The following is a 21,392-nucleotide window of genomic DNA, read 5'->3' on the forward strand; positions in this document are numbered from 1 at the left end:
ATTATATTTATATTGATGGTAAATGAGCATATTGTTTTATTGGGACCATGTTCTCTATCTTGAAGCAAAGACCCTATATATACCTTTTACTATATATTGGCTCTTGACGCACTGAAGGCGAACGATCTAACCATTAGAAATAATATACTAGGTATAAGTAAGCTCATAGGGTCTATGTTCCCCAGGTACTATCGGAGGTACCCTCGAACCTGGTTACGGTATCGATATATCGCCGAAAGTACATCGGGGTACTGTACGATATGTCGCTGTTACCCTGACTACCTACACGTACTGACTTTCAGCGAACTGATGTCGTCAATACATACACTGTCAAGTACCACATCACGATAGAAGAAACCTCAAAACATCGCAATCAAAAAAAATTATGCTATTTATTGACTATATTTTTCTTTTTCTTTTTTTTAAATTACTGACGCGTACTCACGATTTTTCTATTGGTAAAATTTCTGTAAATTTTGCTGGGTTTTTTTACATTAAAAGTACAACTAACGGGACTAAACGGGAGCGCCGTAGCCAGCTTATATTGGGTTTCTTTCTTCAATGCTTGCAAATTGCCCGAGGGCAGTGCTACAGATTGTTACCAGGGGGGGGCGCGTTCTAACTGTAACCAAAGTTTGCGAGCACGCGAAGCGGGCGTCTGGGGCAGTAATTTATTTTTAATAGCACCCTCTCAGAGCGTTTGCTGGCAATATGAGCAAGGGGGGTCCGGACTCCTGGACCCCCTCCCCCCCTTGACACGCCCCTGGTCTGTCGCGCGAAGCGTACCAAGGCGGGAGCTAAGCGACCAGCGGGGAGAGGGTGTGGGCAGCGGTGTTCACTATTCACCCTCCGCACGATGGAGATTTGCAATTATTACACTAAAAGGACGACCTGAGCTGAACATTCTTGCAAATTTAAAAAAAAAAAAAAATTTTGTGTTGCGCCGGGGGCGGTTCTTCGCAACCCTGAACCCCCCCTCGCCTACAGCGCCCTGAAACGTATCATCAAATTCTACCTTATGAGATGTTTCTCACTAGGAAAAATCCAAAAAACCTGGACGATTTGCATATTAGTGTTCCTAACATTAATTGCTTGCCTATAGAGTACGAAGTGTGAACGTCACGTGCTATGACATCGAACCCCCTGTCTAAACAACCCACTGGCTACATAACATTAACTGCCTGTGAAAATGTTGTGCGTATCGTAAAACACGATGTGGCGCTGCAACAGCCGCTAAAAGCATCGTAAGCAATGATCTGACAATATTTAATAATTAATATTTTACTTTAACAATTTTTTTTAATTATTATTTATTTTTTTTATTTTTGTTGCTTTTCACTTCCATTTATTGCGAAATCTATAAAAACTGTATAGAGCTCCGAGAGTGATACGTCACGTGCGACAACGAACCCACTGAGTTCTAAACAATCATCATGCTCTGTAACATTAACTGATGAAAACTGTGTCATGTTTTTGCTACCGATTGTAACCATCATTTGAGAGTCATTATTGCATTTTTATAAGATTTTCCAAAAGATGCGATACGTGAAAAACAACAACAACAAAAAAATAAAATAAAAAAAAAATATATGCAATGTAAGCCGGGAAATCCCAACGCCAAAGCGGATGGCAATGCGGGAAACCATCTTGTGCCGCAGTGTCCGAAGAGATGTCACAACAGGCTGTGATGGACTCCAGATCCAGCATGAGACGGGATACTAGAGAAGCGTTTGCCCGAAAGGAGTGTGACCGAAAGCCGCTGAGCCCAATCTTCGCGCACAGTTCCGCGGCAAGCGACCATCGACTCGCTGGAACGTCCATACGACAGTATCAGGCGGTTAGAAATAAGACAATATGCATTTAGCCCAAGGCTAGTAAGGTAGGTTTTACTAGCCCTTCTGGTTTATCAACTAACCCTAAAGGCATAGATGTCGATTAGTGGTGCCGCAGCGAAATTGTTAGATCTCACGAATGCTCCAAGATGCTTTCTGAGGTATTTGACTGAATTGAATGAGTACAAACCGCAATTAATATTACATGAATCATACACTTGATATATCCGAAATCGGACGGATTACGAAATCTGTCTGAGATTGGTTTACTTGCTCGACTGGCAAGCCAGCCTGGCCTTTAAACTAGCCCTTCCAAACATATTACTAGTCCGGCTATGCTGCCGGCTAATTTTGACCCCTGGCCGTATGCCAGCCAGCACTATGATCTGCGCCGAATGCATAGGCCGCGCGCACGATCCCATAGCGCCAGCGAAAAACAGTCCGCAATTTTAGGGGGACACAGACCGCAGACATTATGCGGACGTGAACAGGTTCACTTGTTATTAAAACATAATGTCTCTGTCGTAGCCGAACGGTTTCACCCTTAAATCACAGAAACACTGACTGAAATTCTCGCGGTCACGAATCTGCCAGTACTGGAAATGGCCCCTGCAAAGGACAAAGTATATAGCTGGACCCTCCCACCCGATTACCCATCGAGTGACTAAGATAGCCGAGAGTGCTGAGCGAGGCCTGTCTATGGCGATTAGGCAGCGCGCAGCGGCACACTGCTTTCCAACTCCCATACAAGTCCTCGCATTGAACTTGCAAACGTCCCAGCATTCCGGCGCAAGAAGAATGAGGTCAACGTTAAGAGCCCGTAGTTTCCTTGATTCTGACAGCTATTTCCAATTACTGGCAACGTTCGCGAACGCGAGAATTCTTTAGTCTTTGTGATTCGTCGTGACACAGCTCGCTTACTAACAGAACAGTATTTTTTATAACAAGGAACATTGTCTGAAGTGAGTAAACAAAGATTGAAGCGCTTGTAATGCTGTATTCGTGCTATCCTAAGTGTCAAATCAAGCGTCGCAGCGTCGAGCTCCTGACACGTCCAGCGAAATAACATCGCTTCCTAACACGCGATAAACTATTTCTACCTTTAAACAAGCCCAAAGATCGTTTTTCTAGACGATCTGCCAGCCGGATATCGCGCGAAGCGCCGCCAACGCCGCCCTGCGGCACGCTTTCACAACTCGCCTGCACTATCTAATTTACGTCTCAACGCGGTCTCTGCGTATCGCCAAAGCCGCCTCATTCTCGTTTAGTTCAGCAGTTTCTGCAGATTGCACGATGATTTCACTCACCATGTCTTGAGACTTCCTTTGAAATGCTCGATAAAACTATTTGGCCACTTGGCCGCCGCTTGTCAGTTTGCTGTAAAAAACCGACTTTGACTTTTGTTCACATTGTAACAATACATAGCGTCATGCTAGCGTTGACTCGCTGAGTTATATGATCGATATTATAGGAACAATTTACAACATGTTTTCGCTATTCTAAAAATCCAGTTTACAGTTCAGTTCATTGTCACTCTATCATGCTAATTGTATCTCTGCATAGTTACACTCCTTCATCAAACTAAGTAAAGATTTCAACATCGGTAGTCAGAAGTGCCTAAACTTGAACAGTGGGAAGCTTAAACTGTAATGTTCCGTAAGAATCACGTGAAATTCCGGAATCGCTCCGACTCGGACGCCCAAGGCATAGAGAACATGGTCATGGTCCCCAATAAACCAAAGCTCGTGATTTCCACAGCACCTATATATGATATCTATAAACGACCCCCAATGCGAGCGACGAATTGTATCCACACCTACGAAATACTTCTATACTACATTAGTACATGGTTACAGTAATTACTGTAAGCTACTACTACTACTATAGTACTACTAAGTACCAGACTACTATACTAGTAGTAGTACTAGTTAAACCAGGAGTAATAATGAACAAACCTGTGTTCCGTACTAGTAAGTTACTAATAATGACGCACTCCTTTTAGTGTTACTAGCTACTCCTTACAGATATAATAAAATATATGCTAACTAAATCAAATCTATATTTACTTACATAACATCTCATGTTTCATAGCATAGCTACTCTCTATACCTATTAGTATTATTGCCGACAGTTCCTGCTAAATCGTCGAAATCACGTCCAACATACGCTGTCGTGCCATGCTGTGCGGCGCGACTGTGCACGCTTACACTAATATAATAGCAGTAGCGAAGCGGCTGCCCAAAATTGCTCGACGCTCGCTTCATTGACAGTTTCACGCACGATACACATCACAACAGCTCCATCTTTTTTCTCCTTCAACAACATGTTCACTTGTTATAAAAACATAACCTGTCTCTGTTTTCGTAACCGACTGCTGTCATGCGAAATCACACAAAGACTGACACAATTCTCGTCATTCCGAACCTTGCCCATAATGGAATATGCTGTCAGATCTAGAAACATCCTACCCGCGCTCTTCGTGACCTCATATCTTGCCCGCCGCAACGCCTGCCAAAACGTTTTTGCAACTTCCAATGGCCCGAGGCTCGTACGGCGTTTGAAAGCAGTGCTCGCCTGCCGCACCGCCTAAGCCCCATTAGACTGGCCACTCGCTTCCACCTCTCAGCTAAGCCCTTAGTCAATCGATGGGCTAATCGAGTGGAGTGAGTCCCACGTTATATAACCTTCTGTCCTTGCAAAGCCATTCCATGACTGGGCAGGGTTTCCGAACGCGAAAATTTCGTTACAGCTCTGTATTTCGCGTGACACAGCTCGGTACGAACAGACACATTATTTTATAACAAGTAACACTTGCACGCTCCAAATGTCTGCCCTCTTGTCCCGCCACTAAATTGTGACTGTTCCTGGCAGCTATGATACGTGCGCCGCTCTAAGCATTCGCGCCACGATCTCATAGCTGCCAGCGCTGCATACTGTCTAGGAGGGGTCGTTCCTGCCGGTCGCTTGAGCCTTGCCGCGGAACGCCGTGCAAGATCTGCCCTCGCACTCGGTCAACACGTCTCTTTCATCCAACGTTCTCTAGTATCCCGGTCTCATCGGGTGTGCTTGCATATAGCGGACGAGTAATCATAGATGACTATTACAAAGGAGTCTGTGCAATTTTCCGTAGTTTGCCGTTCATGTTTTGAACATAACAATTGTTCCCAAACCACCCATTGTCAAAAACTCCAAATGATAAGAATAAGTGTAACATAAAATATTTGAATCTCCTGCTTATAAACTTATATGCTATTATGCTATATTACTTACTTATACTATCCCCTATATTATTATTATATATTACTATATAATTATATCAATATAATAGGTTAGGGTTATGGTTAGGGTTAGGATTAGGGTTAGGACTAGGGTTAGGATTAGGGTTAGGGTTATGCACATTCACATTGGTTTTATTGGGACCCATGTTCTCTATCCTTGGGCCGGGTCTTTGGTGCAGTGTCTACTTCGGAAAATAGTTCAGCTAAATACTAAAATAGTGATCGAGGATTGATCGAAATTCGTAAACAATTGACATAATAAGGTAGGCCTATAGTTCAGCCAAAACGTTTTCTTACTTATGAAAAGTAATCTTTGCTGCCTTTGTCGCTTTCGACCTACAGTTCCTACAGTTATACGCACAGCAATAATCTGGCATGGTACTTTAGACATGCAGACTTTACGACTACATGTATCTTCTACCGCTTCAATATGGCTACCGAAATCACGCCAAACGTCGCATGGATGCGCCGCAAACATTAGACTGGTACTCGCTCCCACCTCGATTACTCGATGGGTGGTTATTACGCGATTACTCGATTACACCCTAAGCCGAGAGGTGGGACCGGGTACCAGTCTACGCAAACAAAACACGGGAGAGGTAGGAAACTTGTAAGAGGTATAATTTCAACATGGCCGCGCCCATTTGAATGTTTCAGTACACAATATTAATTTCGTAGTTTTGTATTTCCCGCGTTCATTATTATTATATAGGGCCTACCTCAATGAATAACTGGAGAAAGGTCGTTAGTAAATCGCGTGTGAGTGCACATCATTATATAGAGAAAGGAAATTATGGAAGAGGATTTGCCCATTACCTTGTCGTGTTGCAATTATCTCCTGACTCGCAGAAACACGAAGTAAAGGTACTATTAGTACTAGGTAATACTACTCCTAGTGGTAGTACTACAAACAACAGATACTCAACTCAAGATTTACGATATAGCTTAATGTAATTTGTAAACAGTCTTGTAGTTGTAGTTGTAAATAAAAGTCTGATAAATCAGCCCAGATGAATAATTAGCCACAAGTGACGCTCATACTCATAGTCATAGGGTCTATGTCCCCCAGGGTACTGCCGGAACGTACCCTGGATACGGTCCGGTAAACCGGAACGTACTCTGGTAACTATCTGATATGGTTAGGGTTAGGGAGTAGGCGTAGGCGTAGGTGACATATATGTACCTGAGGTAACTATCTGATATGGTTATGGTTAGGGAGTAGGCGTAGGCGACTCCTTAGACACGTTAGTGGAGTAGGCGAGGTAAGATCCGGCATATTAGATAGTACCAGGGTACGTTCCGGTATACCGGACCAAACCCAGGGTACGTTCCGGCAGTACCCTGGGGGACATAGACCCTCTCAGCACAAGTGACCATTGACTAGTACGTGTCCTGCGGTGTAACGTTGTCGTGAGTGTGGGCGCATTTGCAAATGTATACATTTAGTGGGTTTAACTATTAATGGGAACAGAAAAGCACCCAGGTGACGAATACAGTTGAGTATCAGTATGTACATCGTCTCAATCCTACCCTTAGTTCCTTAATGTTATGTAATGTTGTGTTATGTTACATTATGTCAGTGTACACGACATGGGATATAGCAGCAAGGTAGTGCTTCTGCATGTAGTGTAACTACATCCAAGCCACAAGGGATGGACAGTCCCCAATGTTGACAGCCAGGTTTTTACATCTTGAGAAATTTTAATGCCATGGTTGGGTTTGAACCTGTAACATTCATAGTGAAAGGTGGGCGCAATAACCCTTTGACCACTAAGCTTTCTTCGAGGCGCATACCAGAGCCTCTCTTTTGCATAAATCATCATAATCGGCACCCTATCCGTAACTATACTACTAACGTAACCTTACCCTAAAATAATCTTATACTTATCCTAGATACTCACAAATTTATTATGCATACACTCGAGATGTCGGACGTTTCCCCTGTCTACCCAAAGTCGCTAGATTGCCTACCATTAACCAACTGTTATTTGAATAAAGGTAAAATCTGTATCTATTATAACACATAGGTCTACCCCCCAATATTCTTAGGAGTACAGATTGTAAACCTGTGGTGCATTAACTAACCCATAATAGCATTATTTTATCATAAAAATCAGCATCACTATTTCCAGCCATACTAGAGATAATCTTATACACAAAGTGATACAGGATTTACCTTGTATTTACTTTAGGATGAGTTTGTCTGGTGTCTGCAGACATGGACTAATCAGCTTGCGCAAGCAGAGAGATATGATGACATGTTCAAGGCCTTTGAACAGGCAGTAGAAATCTATCCGGAATGTGAAGATGTCTACTATACCATGGCCCTCCAGCTTTATCAGTATGTTGAATAAATTGCACTTTTTCCAAATTCTTCCAAGTGGCATTTTAGTAACTCTTGGAACTCTCTGGATCAGTTAGATTGATATAATAAAAGCTATGATAGGGATAAAAATCTGTTTGTAGCTGTGTTGAAATGTGCCAAGCCTCAGTGGCATATCTAAATTATGCTATCCTGCAGTGGAAGGTTGTGTAGAATCTGTTCCTGAGTATAAAAAGTATGCAAACTGAAGCATATAGTCTGAGCAGCACATATGTGTATAATCTTTAAAATTATTTACTAGTGATATATACACATTTATGTTTATGTATTATGCATGAAGATATAGGGTTTGACCCCCAGCTTTATCTGAAAGGTTACTTTATGTTTTTCTGTTGAAATATAAGTCTAGGGTTTTTCGGCGAAGCGGCTCTTCACCTCCAGAAGGCTATCTACATCAATCGCCACCATGTCGCTGCCAAGGAAACCCTTCAGAACCTGTGCAGTCACCTGGTGGAGAGGTGGCACTTTAGAATGCTGAATGACCAATGGAGAAACACAGCATTCAAGAATGCTATCGTGACAGCCGTTGCTCAGGGCCACACCAGCGTGCTGGACATTGGTGCTGGAACAGCGTTACTGAGGTGGGGATGAAAAAGCTGTGTAACTTGCTGCACAATTAACTGCACAGCTAACTGCACTGGATATATACATTTTTAGCTCACCTTGACATTGTCAAGCTGAGCTATTGCCATGGGTCGTCGTCCGTCGTACGTCTGTCCGTTCGTCCGTCCGTCCGTCCGTCAACATTTGGCTATGGTCAACGATAACTCAGGAACCGTTTGATCCACATGTTTGAAATTAGGGATAGTTGTTACTGCTATGCTCCCATATTAAACGTCCTATTTTGGAGCACGCCAGTCGAAGTACTTTCGAGCCACGGCAATTTTTTGGCAAAAATGGGAATTGCCATTAGTCAGTTCAGGTTTAACGGATTTTGCTCATTTTTGATATGAGAATGAATAAGGGCTAGGGATTTTTATATTTAAAAAAAAATTATATAAATTAGGTAGGATTTGGCAATTATATAGCATATTATATAGACACGCAGGTAACAAACAGTCTGTGGTGTCACACTCGTCTGGTTCGTTTTACAAGATTTCATTGACAATATCTTGAATGCAAAATTCCTGCTATGAACATATTATGATTTATACTATTATTATTATATTATTATAATTATGATATAATGATTTATACTAAGAAACATCAAGGTGGGTATAGCGCCATCTATCGTCACAAATTGTGATTCATTTGGTTTATAAATTATTTATAATTTATATATAATATTATTTATTATTTTCACATAAAAAATTACACATAATTATCAAGAGTATATAATGGGAGTTCTCCCATATATACTCTTCATTTCTATAATGTACGTTGATGGTTGCTCAATTAAAACTGACTTCTTCTCACTTAACTCACTCATATGTGTCCTTTTTTGTGGTGAGCTACAATGTCATTGACACTTTCATTTATGTACCGCATCAAACGTCTTACTATTTTTTGGAGGGATGCGAGAGTGGCATTCATCGTTTGCCTGCGCACATAATTTGTTATTACTAATATGTGTATAATGTTTCGATATTCCAGTATGTTTGCAGTGCAAGCAGGGGCACGGACAGTTTATGCCTGTGAGATGTCACCAACTATGCATGCTATTGCCGCTAAAGCACTGCAGGCAAATTCCATGTCTGATGCAGTAATGCTAAAGTGTGAAAAGTCGACATGCATGTTGGTCCCTGAAGATATCGCTGAGAGGTACACAGTATGTGGTAACAGAGGGCACTTCACAGTAATTTCTTGTAGATGAATGGCCAATCTATGATAAATAATCAGTTGGTGAAGTGAATGCTGTCTGAATTATTTGATGTGTATTTTAGGCAGCTTTTGCACATGGTAGAGTAACCCACAGTTTTGCTGCTGATGTAAGCTCCTGTATTGCACTGCTTGTATTTGCTTGTGGTTGTAAACCCTGTCATGACACTGCATATCACACTTTCATCAATTATCACATTTTGATATAAAATAATATGTGCACAGCACTTTGATTTTATATAAATGCATGGTAATAACAGTTACACATTCATTGATATGAATTTCTAAGTGAGTTTCCAGCAGTTCTTTTACACCCATTTAATCTTGACATTTCAGAGTTTCTTTGGTTGTCACAGAAACCGTTGACAGCGGCCTGCTCGGTGAAGGCATTTTGACAACACTTGAGCATGCATGGGACAAGCTTCTTATGCCAGCTGGTAGAGGGCGTGTCATTCCACAAGGAGCAGTGCTGTTCATATGCCTGATTGAATGTGATGAAATAAAGATCAAGACCAGGTGATTAAATGTTTATAGAAAGATTATGTAAAAATAATTACTTGCACGATGCCCAGATTGGCCAATATTAATGCTAGGGATAATTAGTGACAATAATATCTATTAACTAGACTACTACAGACATCTTAACAATGTTAATTCGGTTTCTTTACAATTACTTTATCGTTGACCTTTTAACATAAATTTCGATAGAAATATATCACACAATACATTTCCAGTAACCACGGCTTTATTATTCTTGCATAAATTAAAAGTCAGGGTAGTTCTATGGTTTCAAATTCATACACTAGTTGTAGTTATGTGCATCAATTCGTACTCACACGCATTACAATAAAAATCGAGCGCATGATGACATTCATGTTAATCGCTCGATCGGCGATTACCAAAGTACCGAGGCTTCACGCGCTAGCTCGTCTTACACACGCTGTTGTCGCAGGTATTGCAGTTCGTCAAAAAATGCATCAAATCAGTGATTGCAAAAGTACAAAAGTAGCAAGTACAGTCCACAATCTATTATCCGAAACTCTTGAGACCAGACACGTCTTGGAATTCGGAATTTTTCGGATTTCAGAATGGTAGTACAGTGCAGGTAATACATATCGTATATCCTGCAACTAGCCAGTACTAAAACCCAAGTTTTTAAGAGGCCAAGTGCTATACCGGTACAGTACAATATGTATGAGTAATGTCAAACACATTCATATTTTTTCAGTGAACCTTGTGCAGCCAAACGCGAGCTTTGGTGTTCAGACGACCTCGACGAAAAAACTTTCGGTTTTCGGATTAAAAGATTGTGTACTGTATTTCCCGTGCAGGTACTGGGGATCGTCGTTCGGCACACTGGACCTGAGCTGCGCGCGGCTGTGCAGTGAGGAGTTACGGAGCGGGCGCTACACGTCCGAACGTCTCGCGGCCATGCGCGGCGGCTACTCGCGGCTATCAAAGCCCACGCGATGCATCGACGTCGACTTCAACAACCCGCAGGCAAGGCATTCCCCCGCGTCCGCTGCGAACGCGTCAGTCGCGAATGACAAGGCGAGAGCTCGTACGCGACAAAAGAACGTGACTCTACGATAGGCGCTTGCGCACGCCCCGCAATGTTAATTTAGTTTCTTAACAATTGCTTTATCGTTAATCTTTTAACATAAATTTCAAGAGAAATATATCAGGCAGTAAGTTTCCAGTAACCACTGCGTTATTGATCTCATATGACTTAAAAGGCATGCTAATACTTTGGTTTTGTACACTAGTTGTAGTTATGAGCATCAATTCGTAGTCGTTACCGCAGAGTCGTGTTCTTTTGTCATGTGCGAGCGCTTGGTTTGCCGTTAGTCGGTCGTCGTGTCAGAGATTGACAGTCGATTCTAAGGATGGTCGAACGTCGTCGCATGATTGATTGTGCGCTGAGATACTGCGGACGTTTTCTCACGGCATCTGGTTTAGGTGGAGGTGGCCCTCTCGTGAGCAGGGAAACGAAGTTTGGCTGTATATACGCGTGATTAGTTGACACATTGTTTATGTTAAATTAGGTGATCAAGAATTGGATTGCGGGCGTCCGAAAAACAGTGCGAGTGCCAGTGGTGCGCTCCGGGAGGCTTGATGCAATCGCGATGTGGTTTGACCTGGTGGTTGATACAGAGAACGTAGTACACACGTCGCCAGATAGAGAGACATGTTGGGAGCAGGCCGTTTTTCCACTAGGTACAATAATGATGCAAGCTGTTGACTCGTGTAGGAAACACACGGACACATTAGGGAAAGTGCTTGGCTGCCATTGGCTGTATTATTTATTTATAATTACCTATGGCTGTTATTGATTGCATCACGAATATTTACTTGCCACACTGATTACCTTTCCAGTGATTTTTTGAATGAAAAGATGAAGGGTGAACTTTGGCTAGAAATGAAAGTTACTTAATTTTAAATTTTAATGCCAAAAAAGAATTAACAAATATTAATTAACACACCTGAAATGAGAAACCTGACTATGGAGCAGCAGCAGCAGCTTATTGTGTTTTAGTTTACGCAGTGTTGTGTATGTCTGTATGACCTCGCTAATCACCACTCGCTCGCATATAACGCGGAAAGGGCGGTCGTAGACGCGTCGTATCTTACGCCGATTGTGCTGCCACCTGCACAGATTGTACGTCGATGCTGGACGCCGGCGACACCTGTCTGGTGGAGGTGCGCACATCTGCCGATAGCGCCTCGTTCACCTGTACGAACCTCAGCAGCCAGCTTAGCGTCAGCACCGCCATGTGGGCGGAGGAGGACGCGCAGCGCCCCCTACGAGAATCCTCGGTCGAGCACGACACGGCGAGCGGAGCCACGAGATCCGGTGGCGACGTCATAGACGGAAGCGACATCGTAGAGGGTGGCGACCTCTACGTGACCTCGGCGGCGGTAAGCGATCGTCGCTGTGGACCATCGACGAACGGGTTTGGCTGCGGCGAATCGGACGCGTCGTGCTTGGACGGCAGTCTCGTCGATTCGTCCTCCGCGTTCGACGACGCGGCGGTCGCGAGGACCGACAGGGGTGAGCGGACGAGTTCCGAGAACTCGTCGGCGTGCGGCATCGATAAACACGACCTCTGCGCCAAAGCCAACGGACTGCAGCTAGATAATCTCGCGACGGACGCGGCGGCGGCATCCCGCGGCACGTTCTCCTTCTCGCGTTCGACGAGCGCGAACTGCGCCGCGCGTCTCGGCGAAGCGCCCGACGGCACGATGCGGCGCGTCGAAGACGACGCCTCGTACGGCACATGCGGAGACCGGTCGCTCGCAGCACGGCCCGGCGATGGGCGGTCGTTAACTTTTCCGGCAGGTTTCGATGATGACCGGTCGTTGTTTTCGCCAGCGGAGTCCAGATACAGTCAAGCGTTGATTTCCACAGCTTCGCCTCGTGAAAGTCGATCGCTGACTTCCCTGAGAAAATCCAGTGAAAGCCGGGTGCTAGCCTCACCAGGGAATTCCAACGGAAATCAATCGATAACTTGTCCAAGAAACCCCAGTGATTGCCGGTTGCTAACCTCTTCAGCGAATTCAGACAAAGACCGATCGCAAACTTCCCAGAGAAACCCGAGTTATAACCGGTCACTAACTTCCCCAGTTAATTGCGATGAAAACCGATCGCCGATGCCCTCAGCAACGAGTGGCGACGAACGCTTACCATCTGCCCTGGCAATGTACGGCAACGACCGCTCGCCGTCTCCCACGGCAACGTGCCGCGAGGACCTATCGCCAACTCGGGCAGATCTCGACGAAGATCGCTCGCCGTCTCCCACGGGAAATCGTGACGACTGTGCGCCATATTTGCCGGGGAATCCCGGTGAGGACCGATCACCGCCTCGCGAGCACCGCCGCGCGACGTGGACGCACTACGTCGGCGAGAACGTCGTGAGCCGGCTGAACGACGCGCGCGCGTCGCACGAGTACCTGCGCGCCGTGACGCGTCTGTGCGCGGGCCGCGCCTCCGCCACCGTCGCCGTCATCGACCTGAGCGGACACTTCTCCCTGCTCGGCCTCCACGCCGCGAAGCTCGGAGCCGCCGTCGCATACGTCGGCCAGACTGCGCGCGACGCCGCCGCGCTGCGCGCCGTCGCCCGCAGCAACGGCATCGCGGCGGCGCGCGTGCGCTTCGTCGATCGGCTGGAGGAGTGCGGCGGAGGCTGGGACGCGGTGCTCGTCGATCCCGTGGAGGCGTCCGGCGTGCTGCAGCAGCGTGTGCTGGAGAACGTCGCCTTCGCAAGGTAAGCTGCGTAGACTTCACCTACTGCTACTGCTATTACGTGTCATTACTACTGCGCGTAGATCAGGGAAAAAATTACTTTTTTTTTCACGGGAGCTCTTTTTCAAGTCTGTGGAAAAGTAGCGCTCGTCAAAAATTTTACGGGAGCTATTTTGAGCCTCACGGGAGCGATTTCCGAGGTTTGACGAGCGAATCGCTTATCGCTCCCGTGTATTTTTTACCCTGGCGTTGATTGCCAGCGTAGAGTAAGGTTGACTTATATAATGAGGATAATATTAATGCGTAGTACATATGACTGATATCGTAACAATAACAACACACAGCACAGATACCTGATGTAACAGTGATAGTAATAAAGATAATATATAGTACAGTAAACCAGTATAACCACAACAACAATGATAATAATAATAATAATAATTATTATAATAATGATAACAAAGTTTCACTAACATGTGTCAAATGTGCCAATCACAACGTCTACTAACGAGAGAACATAATAGATTGCCAATTTTAAGGGTAGTACAACTTCCTTCTGTTGCAAGTAATTCTGTCCAGCTCCAAGAAACCATCATACATCAAAAGACCTGTATTAAAGGACCTGGCATCAATAGACCCTGTAGGTCTCGCCTAGTATAGTCTTGTATAGTATAGTATAGTCTTGGGCTAATTTCTCTAGTGAGATTTTGAAAGTCTTATGTTCTGTAGGGCATGTAGCTTGAAACCAGCTGGAACGGTGCTGCCACATTCCCTCTCAGTTTATGGCATTCTCATTGATTCGCTGAGCTTGCAAAAAGACTGCAAGGTGTTGGACGATGAATGCACCCTTGGCCTGAAGGTGGCACCCTACATCAATCAGTATCAGGTATTTCACGCAGACAGCGGATGGCAAACAATTGATAATACAGATCTGATAATTAATAAGCCGTAGCTACGCATCCGGTTACCAGACGCGCAGCTCCCAGGCTATGCGTCCGGTCATATGTTTCTTATGTGAACCCAACTATATTTTTTTCAGTAAAAAATAATAAACAATAAGTTTTTACCATAATATTACTTTCCTCTAGGTATTTTATCGAAAAAATGTGTTTTTGTAACTTTTGAAGCAGTAGTAAATCCAGTAAAATCAACGATTTGAAAGGGGGCGGGGCCTAATCCTGACGTGGACTTGGGAATCTGTGCTGAGCTTTGTAATGGATGACCGGACGTGTAGCCACTGTGTAATTAATAATATATTGTAATGTACTTTTAAACGTATACCCAGATTTAAACTTGGTTCCATGAAGTGTCAAACGAAAGTCATTTTCTAGACTGATTTTTCCCCGTCGGCGCATGGCCTGGAGGTAACTCCCCCCAGAAATATTAACACACCCAATAACGAAAAACACGTTTTCCAACTGAAAAAAAGCTCTTGTCAGTTTAAAAATCATCGGGTAGGATGTACTTTGTGTAATGCATTTATTTTGTTCTGGTGTTATATCTGGTTATTTTGATATAGCATAATATTGTCTCATATTGTCTTGTATGGATCATATTCCTACTGCTGTTCATCATATGGTGTGAGCATGGCATACTGCTACATTTTCACTACATTCATATATAACATGCTGTAACAGAAGATATCGATGAGACTAACATAAGTTGAAAGTGCAGTAATTGTTCTTTGCTAAACATACGCATTACCAACATGGGATAAACTCTTAAACCAAAGCTCTGGAGGCTGACCCAATGGAACCACATCCCGTAGTTTTTGACCCTAGCCTCGCATATATATATATATATTTACATATATATATGCCCACACATATATCAGTAGCAAATAATCTCAAATGTTTAAAAACAATTTACAGCAATACGACAGTAAATGGCTATAAACCTATTTTAGTATACTATAGGCGAATGATAATAAAGGTATGAAACATTTTTGGGTTTATTTATGCCAAAATCGGCTAAACCCCAGGAAAATACGCATCAAACTCCTTTGAGATTATTTACTACCGATTTATATGTGTATATATATATATATATAATATAATATAATAGTATACTAATATATGTAAATAACATACAGTATCAAAATTTGCTAAACATGATAATATCAAACACTTGAAATACGTGACGTTGTTGTTGTCACTTCGCAGACGTACACGCAAACTCGACTCAACACGCGTTGACGCGCCGCTCGACAACGTTCACTAACCCGTTCACGCTGTTCGAGACGGTCGATCTGAAACGCCTGACCAAACCTACCTCCCACTCCTCCCCCTCCCCTCTTCCGTCTCCCCCTCCCGGCCGGCGAGGACGCCATACCGCAAATACCTCGACAAGAACCGTCGAGCGATCGCGGACGGTGATCCGACGACGACGGGCCTGCGCGCCTGCCTCTACTGCGCTGTCACGCGCGTCGCGACTAGGCCCCCTGACCGCGGCGCATCATCGACGCATAGCGACGACATCGTAATCAACTGGCCCACCGCGCTGGCGCTTATAGAACACACCAGAGCGACGCGCTCTGCGCGACCCAGCGGCTGCTGCTGCGCGCATGCGACGCCCTAAGAGCAGCCTGCGATCAGACGTCTACATCAAGAGGTTGCGCACGAGCCCACGTCGGCAACGAGACCATATCGCGTAGCCGAGCAGACGAGGGGAGGAAACCACACCGAGGGGAAGGGGAGGAGAGAGAGATAAGGAACAGAAGAGAGAGAGAGAGAGAGAGGGAGAGAGAGAGGCAAATAGAAAGAGAACGCGAGAGAGTGGCTTGGAAGGGGGACGAGAGAGAGCAAGAGAGAGAAGAGAGCGAGAGAGAAGAGAGAAAGAAAGAAAAGAGAGATGGAGGAAGGGGATAGAAGAGAGAAGAGTAGAAGAGAAAGAGAGACGAGAGAGGTGAGGGAAGGGGAAGAGAGAGGCAGAAGAGAAGCGAAGAGAGAAGAAGAGGATGAGACGTAAGCGGAGGGGGAAAGAGAGAGGCAAGAAGAGAAAGAGAAGATGAGAGAGAAGGAGGAGGGACAAGAGAGCGAAAGAGAGAGGGGGCGCGGCGCGGAAGAAGATATCGGTATCGGCGGGACGAGGAAGAAAGGGGATGGGAAGAGAGCGAGCGAGTGGGAGAGAGCGAAGAGAGAGAGAGAGAGAGACAGAGAGGAGAGAAGCGAGAGAGAGAGAGAGAGAGATAGATCTGCTTGGTAGCTACATATGTGCGGACGGCAATGTTGGATGTGGCTAGCCGCTGTTGCGACGGTGATGTGTGCGGTTGAAGCGCAGTTGATAGTAGCTCTAGTACTATAGCCCGCGTACAGTGGCTGCCGCAGGCCCTGCAGTGCCTGCGGCAGTCACTGTACGCGGGCTATAGTACTAGAGCTAAGTTGATAGGTGACTTGACGCGGTGCGATGGGGTGCAGTGATAAGACCACCTTCACAAGAGGCAGTTAACACTGTATAGTGTATAGAATGCTGTAGAAGTTACTGTTGCGAAGAAGAATTATGTAGAGTAAATAATATTGATATGGCTATCATAAGATGTTTAAAATTATGCGTGATATAATTTTTATATTAGATAAATCTTTGGGCACTTACTGAGATTGAACTTGATTTGCTCATTCAGTTTGTGTTCAGTTTATGCAATTAAATGATTGCTTTTTCTATTAATCTGATTTTGTTATCATATATACTCACTCTGGTACCAGGAATTAGATGACGCTGACAATCTGAGAGCATACATCGATCTGTTTATTCGTCATAATCTGAAATACCTACAACACAAGACATGACAGTGAAGATATAACAAATATTCCATTATTTTCTTATATTGTTTCAAAAAATCGTTAAAATTTAATTGTTATTATTAAATGAATACATTTTAGATTGAATATGTATTTGCTAAAAGTTACATTTCAGTTTACTATTCCTTTATACTACATTATTTTACTATCACGTGGATAAATTCATGTAATATAGAGTTTTAGTTTTAAGAAGTCACCTCTATGACTATTTCTCTCCAGTTTTCGTCTGAAACAGCACAAATTCAGTTCGGTCGTTCTCTCGCCTCTCGGCTCTCATGTATTAGTGTCATTATTTAACCAATTATTCTACGCTGTTATCATGCCAGGTACACAACTACTAAGCAGGTGATAATTGGCAATTTTTTACTATTCTAACTACATTCTTAACGTGTTTGCTAACAAGAATTAATTTTATTATAAGAGAAAAACGCAGACGCATTTCTTTGTAATCAATTAACGCGGGAAACTTCCTATTTACGCGGTAACTTTGCACGTGTTTTCATTTGATTCTTTATATATATATATATATATATACATATGCGTACAATATGTGATATTGAGTGGAACCCCTAGGAAGGTATTACTTTAGGTTTACTCCGTTAGCAGCTTGTATTGTTACTAGGCCAACAAGTGTATTAATTAAATGTACCATGCAGCAAGTTTTGATTTCAAGTAACTCTGAAGAGGCGTCAAGTGATAGTTATGAAAGAGAAACAACTAGCACCACGCACGCGTAATAGCTCCGTCTACCGTTTGCATCCACAATATTCTCAATCATTTGCCTACACAACAACACGTACGCGCACACGCACACGCACACGCACACGCACACGCACACGCACACGCGCACGCGCACGCGCACACGCACACGCGCGCGCGCCATAAGGATGTTTAAAAATTATTGGCTTGTGATATAATTCAATTTTATACCTATTTATAGTTAATGTAGAATCTTGGTGTGGATCATCGTATAACTCGGAATTGAGACTTTGATAGTTGAGCTCATTCAGTTTTGTGTCGAGTTTATGCAATTAAATGATTTTGCTTTTTGGATATTATCTGATTTGTTATTATATATCCTTGGGCTTGACTTTGGAATTATTTGAGGTGTGACGTTTGATTTCATATGTGTTTGAGCATACATCCGATCTGTCTTATGTCGTTGCCAGTACTGATGTTAATGAATACTAACAAGTCACAAGGACTGTTTAGTGAATGCAAGGTGAAGGGAATTTGCATTTATAACAGATGCATACTCTCCTATTTTGTTTCTTTCAGAATACATATGTTATACTCACAATTTGATCCGGTTGAATTTAATTGTTATTAAATGAAATGGTTCTTAAAGTGTTTAGATTTGAAGTAATTATGTTATATGTTGCTATATTTAGGAAGTTACATTTTCAAGCTTCTAACTCTTCCGTTTATATACCTCTCGTCTGTACTTTTACTATCACGTGGATAATATTCATTCTACAATATAACGGATTTTAGTGTCTTAGAACGTCTTTACTGAATGTATTTCTCTCCAGTTTTCGTGCTGAGACATGCACAATTCAGTTCGGTCGTTCCCTCTGCTCGCTCGGCTTGTTTAATAGCTCATAAGTCTGTCCTCTCATTTAACCAATCTAATCTCCTCGAATGTTTTCATGCTAGGTAACACACACTACTAAAGCATTAGGTTTTGTATAGCAATTGCGACATATCTTTTTACCATTTATTACTCTAACTATAATTTGTTTACACGTGTCTCTCGCTACAAGACGAAGAAAACTATAACATGTGTAATTTATCCTATGAGGCTCTCGCTGGATGTTTGCTCGTCAACTCTAATGAAAACTTCTCGATAAATGCAATGTAACGCAGCAATTGGGACCTTGCCTCATTTTTAACGCTCCTACATTGTGTTCCGTCCACTCTCTCAGCTCTCTCTCTCTGTTTACCAAGGTTAAATGACCATCTCTCTCGTTTCCTGCTCTCATCCACTACTGTGTAACTCCTTTGCACGTTGCTTGCCTCACTTGGCTCAATTCACTCTCTTGACGCTCCTCTCTCAGCTTTTACTCATGTTACATAACTATATTAAGAGTGGGGATAGGTATATATAGAGATGATAGATGATTCGTCAAAGTACTGTGGAATATTGAGATAGGAAGCCTAGGAATGTATATACGTTGCTACGCTCTACTGCAGGTTCGCGGAGGGGTAGATGGAGGTTTATTGGGTGTAGCTAAGGACAGGACATAGGTGGTATTATTAGGAATTGGCGCATGCAAAACAGAGGTTTTAGATTTCAAGTAAGGCGTGAAGTAAGGCGTCAAGTGTAGTATATGAAAAGGCGAGAACAACTAGCCCAGCACGCGTAAGAGCTTGTGGCTTCGCTTTTGACGGTGCCATCATGAGTTACTCGGTGCAGAAATACATATTGGGCCTGAACACAACACAGGACAGTGACGCAGACGTCAAGCGAGCACTACGCACTAAGAGCGACAGCACTACGTTCACTCCGCGCCACGCACACGCGGACACACGTCCATGACTACTCGGACGCTGGACGACTTCACAATTTGCGGAGTCGACTATACCACAACGTATCAACTCACACGATTTTAACCACACAGCACACACGCACGTACGCACTGCCACACACGCAGACGCCATCAACACCAATAGCAACGCAACGTAACACACTAATACTTTCTAGTACTCCATCCACTCTCACCTCCATCGATCTTCATTGCACACCACCGCATCACCAATGGCGCCGCACAACACATTCACGCACGCATTCATGCTCTCTCATCACACCATCAAACTGGACTTTCACTTTGACGATGGTAGTTTCTACATCAATATTAAGGAACTAACTCTCCTTCTCTCTCTCTCGCACACATGCCATTTATATTCCATCTCGCGGTTCTTGGAATGGACACAAGAAGACACTATCGGTGCTTTGCGGCCATCCCGCACGTAAACCAAAACCGAGTGCACTGGCATGTTAAAGCTTGCGCCATGTCGAGCAAACCAGGTAGGGAACGAGTGTCCATGCATTTACGCGACTCGCGAGCTACTTCTGAACAATGTGGTGTATCATCATGCACCTTGTGATACTGTCAAACTGTATATATATCATATCCAGTGCTGACAGATGATGAAATCTGTTTAACAAACTGTGATGCCGTTAACATGGACAATGACACTCAAGTATTTTCTTATTAAAGGATAGCCTGGTCAAACATCAGAAGTAATATGATGCTGCAGTTTTGTTAAAGCCTCCTAAGGGGGCTTCTAGGCCGGCTTGTTAGGTTAATCAATTGTCTATTTTTTCAGTATTCTCGCGATATTATATTCAGCAGATAGGCGTTCAAAATAAACTAGAAGGTATTGATACTCTACGGTATCCGATTCAGCCGATAGGCGCATGCTTTAATCCTTATATTGCACCCGTGATTGCGATACTTTCGGTATAACCAGTATTCTACTCTTCCGAATTTTTAAATATGTTTTAATAATATACTTAATATATCGATACTTACTATAGGTTTTTGATTGCAAACGATACTCTATATTATATATATATATATTAAATAAATAAATAATAAATACAATTATTATATATTATTATAAATATATGCGGCCGTGTCTGTGTTGTGATGCTGTGCGGTGTGTTGGTCCGCCCACTTCAAAGCGAACAATCTGATTACAGCTTGCGACAAAACACTTTTCCAGCCAAAGGCTACAGGTACTGGGGTGTTTCTGGTATTTATTTCATTTTAAAAAGGCCAAAACTGCATTTGTAATATCTTGATAAACGGACAGTATAGTTCCAGTCTGTGAGTGTGTTATTTAGTTATGTGTGGTGGAATAAATTTGCCTAAAATGAATGTCGTTCGGTTAAATAGCCATTTTTAGGTATAAATATAATTGCACTTTTGCTGATTAGCCCTCGGTCCTTGCCAACGCTGCAAAGATAACCGTGCGGGCAGTTTGCTGTGGCTAAATACGCAAAACTTTTCGCGGGTCGTGGTGATGTGTGGTATG

The 21,392-nt window shown here is 43.4% G+C and overlaps 2 protein-coding genes and 1 long non-coding RNA gene across 4 annotated transcripts in view; 1 reads left to right on the forward strand and 2 right to left on the reverse strand.

Moving 5' to 3' along the window:
• The window catches only part of LOC106808943, a 2,963-nt gene extending 2,555 nt beyond the window's left edge, over positions 1-408 (reverse strand). The window contains exon 1 of the long non-coding RNA XR_001393825.1: positions 293-408. This is a non-coding gene — a long non-coding RNA (uncharacterized LOC106808943). The remainder of the gene's footprint in view (positions 1-292) is intronic.
• Positions 1-5,563, reverse strand: part of LOC106808942 (THAP domain-containing protein 2-like) — an 11,131-nt gene extending 5,568 nt beyond the window's left edge. For both annotated transcript variants that reach the window (XM_014811867.1, XM_014811866.1), the window contains exon 1: positions 5,408-5,563. In XM_014811867.1, coding sequence (XP_014667353.1) covers positions 5,408-5,487 — 80 coding nt within the window. In that variant the 5' untranslated portion in view covers positions 5,488-5,563. The remainder of the gene's footprint in view (positions 1-5,407) is intronic.
• A 175-nt stretch (positions 5,564-5,738) lies between these two features.
• On the forward strand, positions 5,739-15,749 carry LOC106808939 (putative protein arginine N-methyltransferase 9). Its single transcript, XM_014811862.1, has 10 exons — positions 5,739-5,974; positions 7,303-7,451; positions 7,838-8,074; positions 9,087-9,254; positions 9,648-9,827; positions 10,643-10,811; positions 11,357-11,528; positions 11,968-13,576; positions 14,284-14,440; positions 15,717-15,749. The coding sequence occupies exons 1-10, from the start codon at positions 5,834-5,836 to the stop codon at positions 15,747-15,749; spliced, it is 3,015 nt and encodes a 1,004-aa protein (XP_014667348.1). The 5' UTR covers positions 5,739-5,833.
• The last annotated feature ends 5,643 nt before the right edge of the window (positions 15,750-21,392 follow it).

Source organism: Priapulus caudatus, unplaced genomic scaffold, assembly GCF_000485595.1.
Source record: "Priapulus caudatus unplaced genomic scaffold, Priapulus_caudatus-5.0.1 Scaffold316, whole genome shotgun sequence".
Classification (NCBI taxonomy): Eukaryota; Metazoa; Priapulida; class Priapulimorpha; order Priapulimorphida; family Priapulidae; genus Priapulus; species Priapulus caudatus.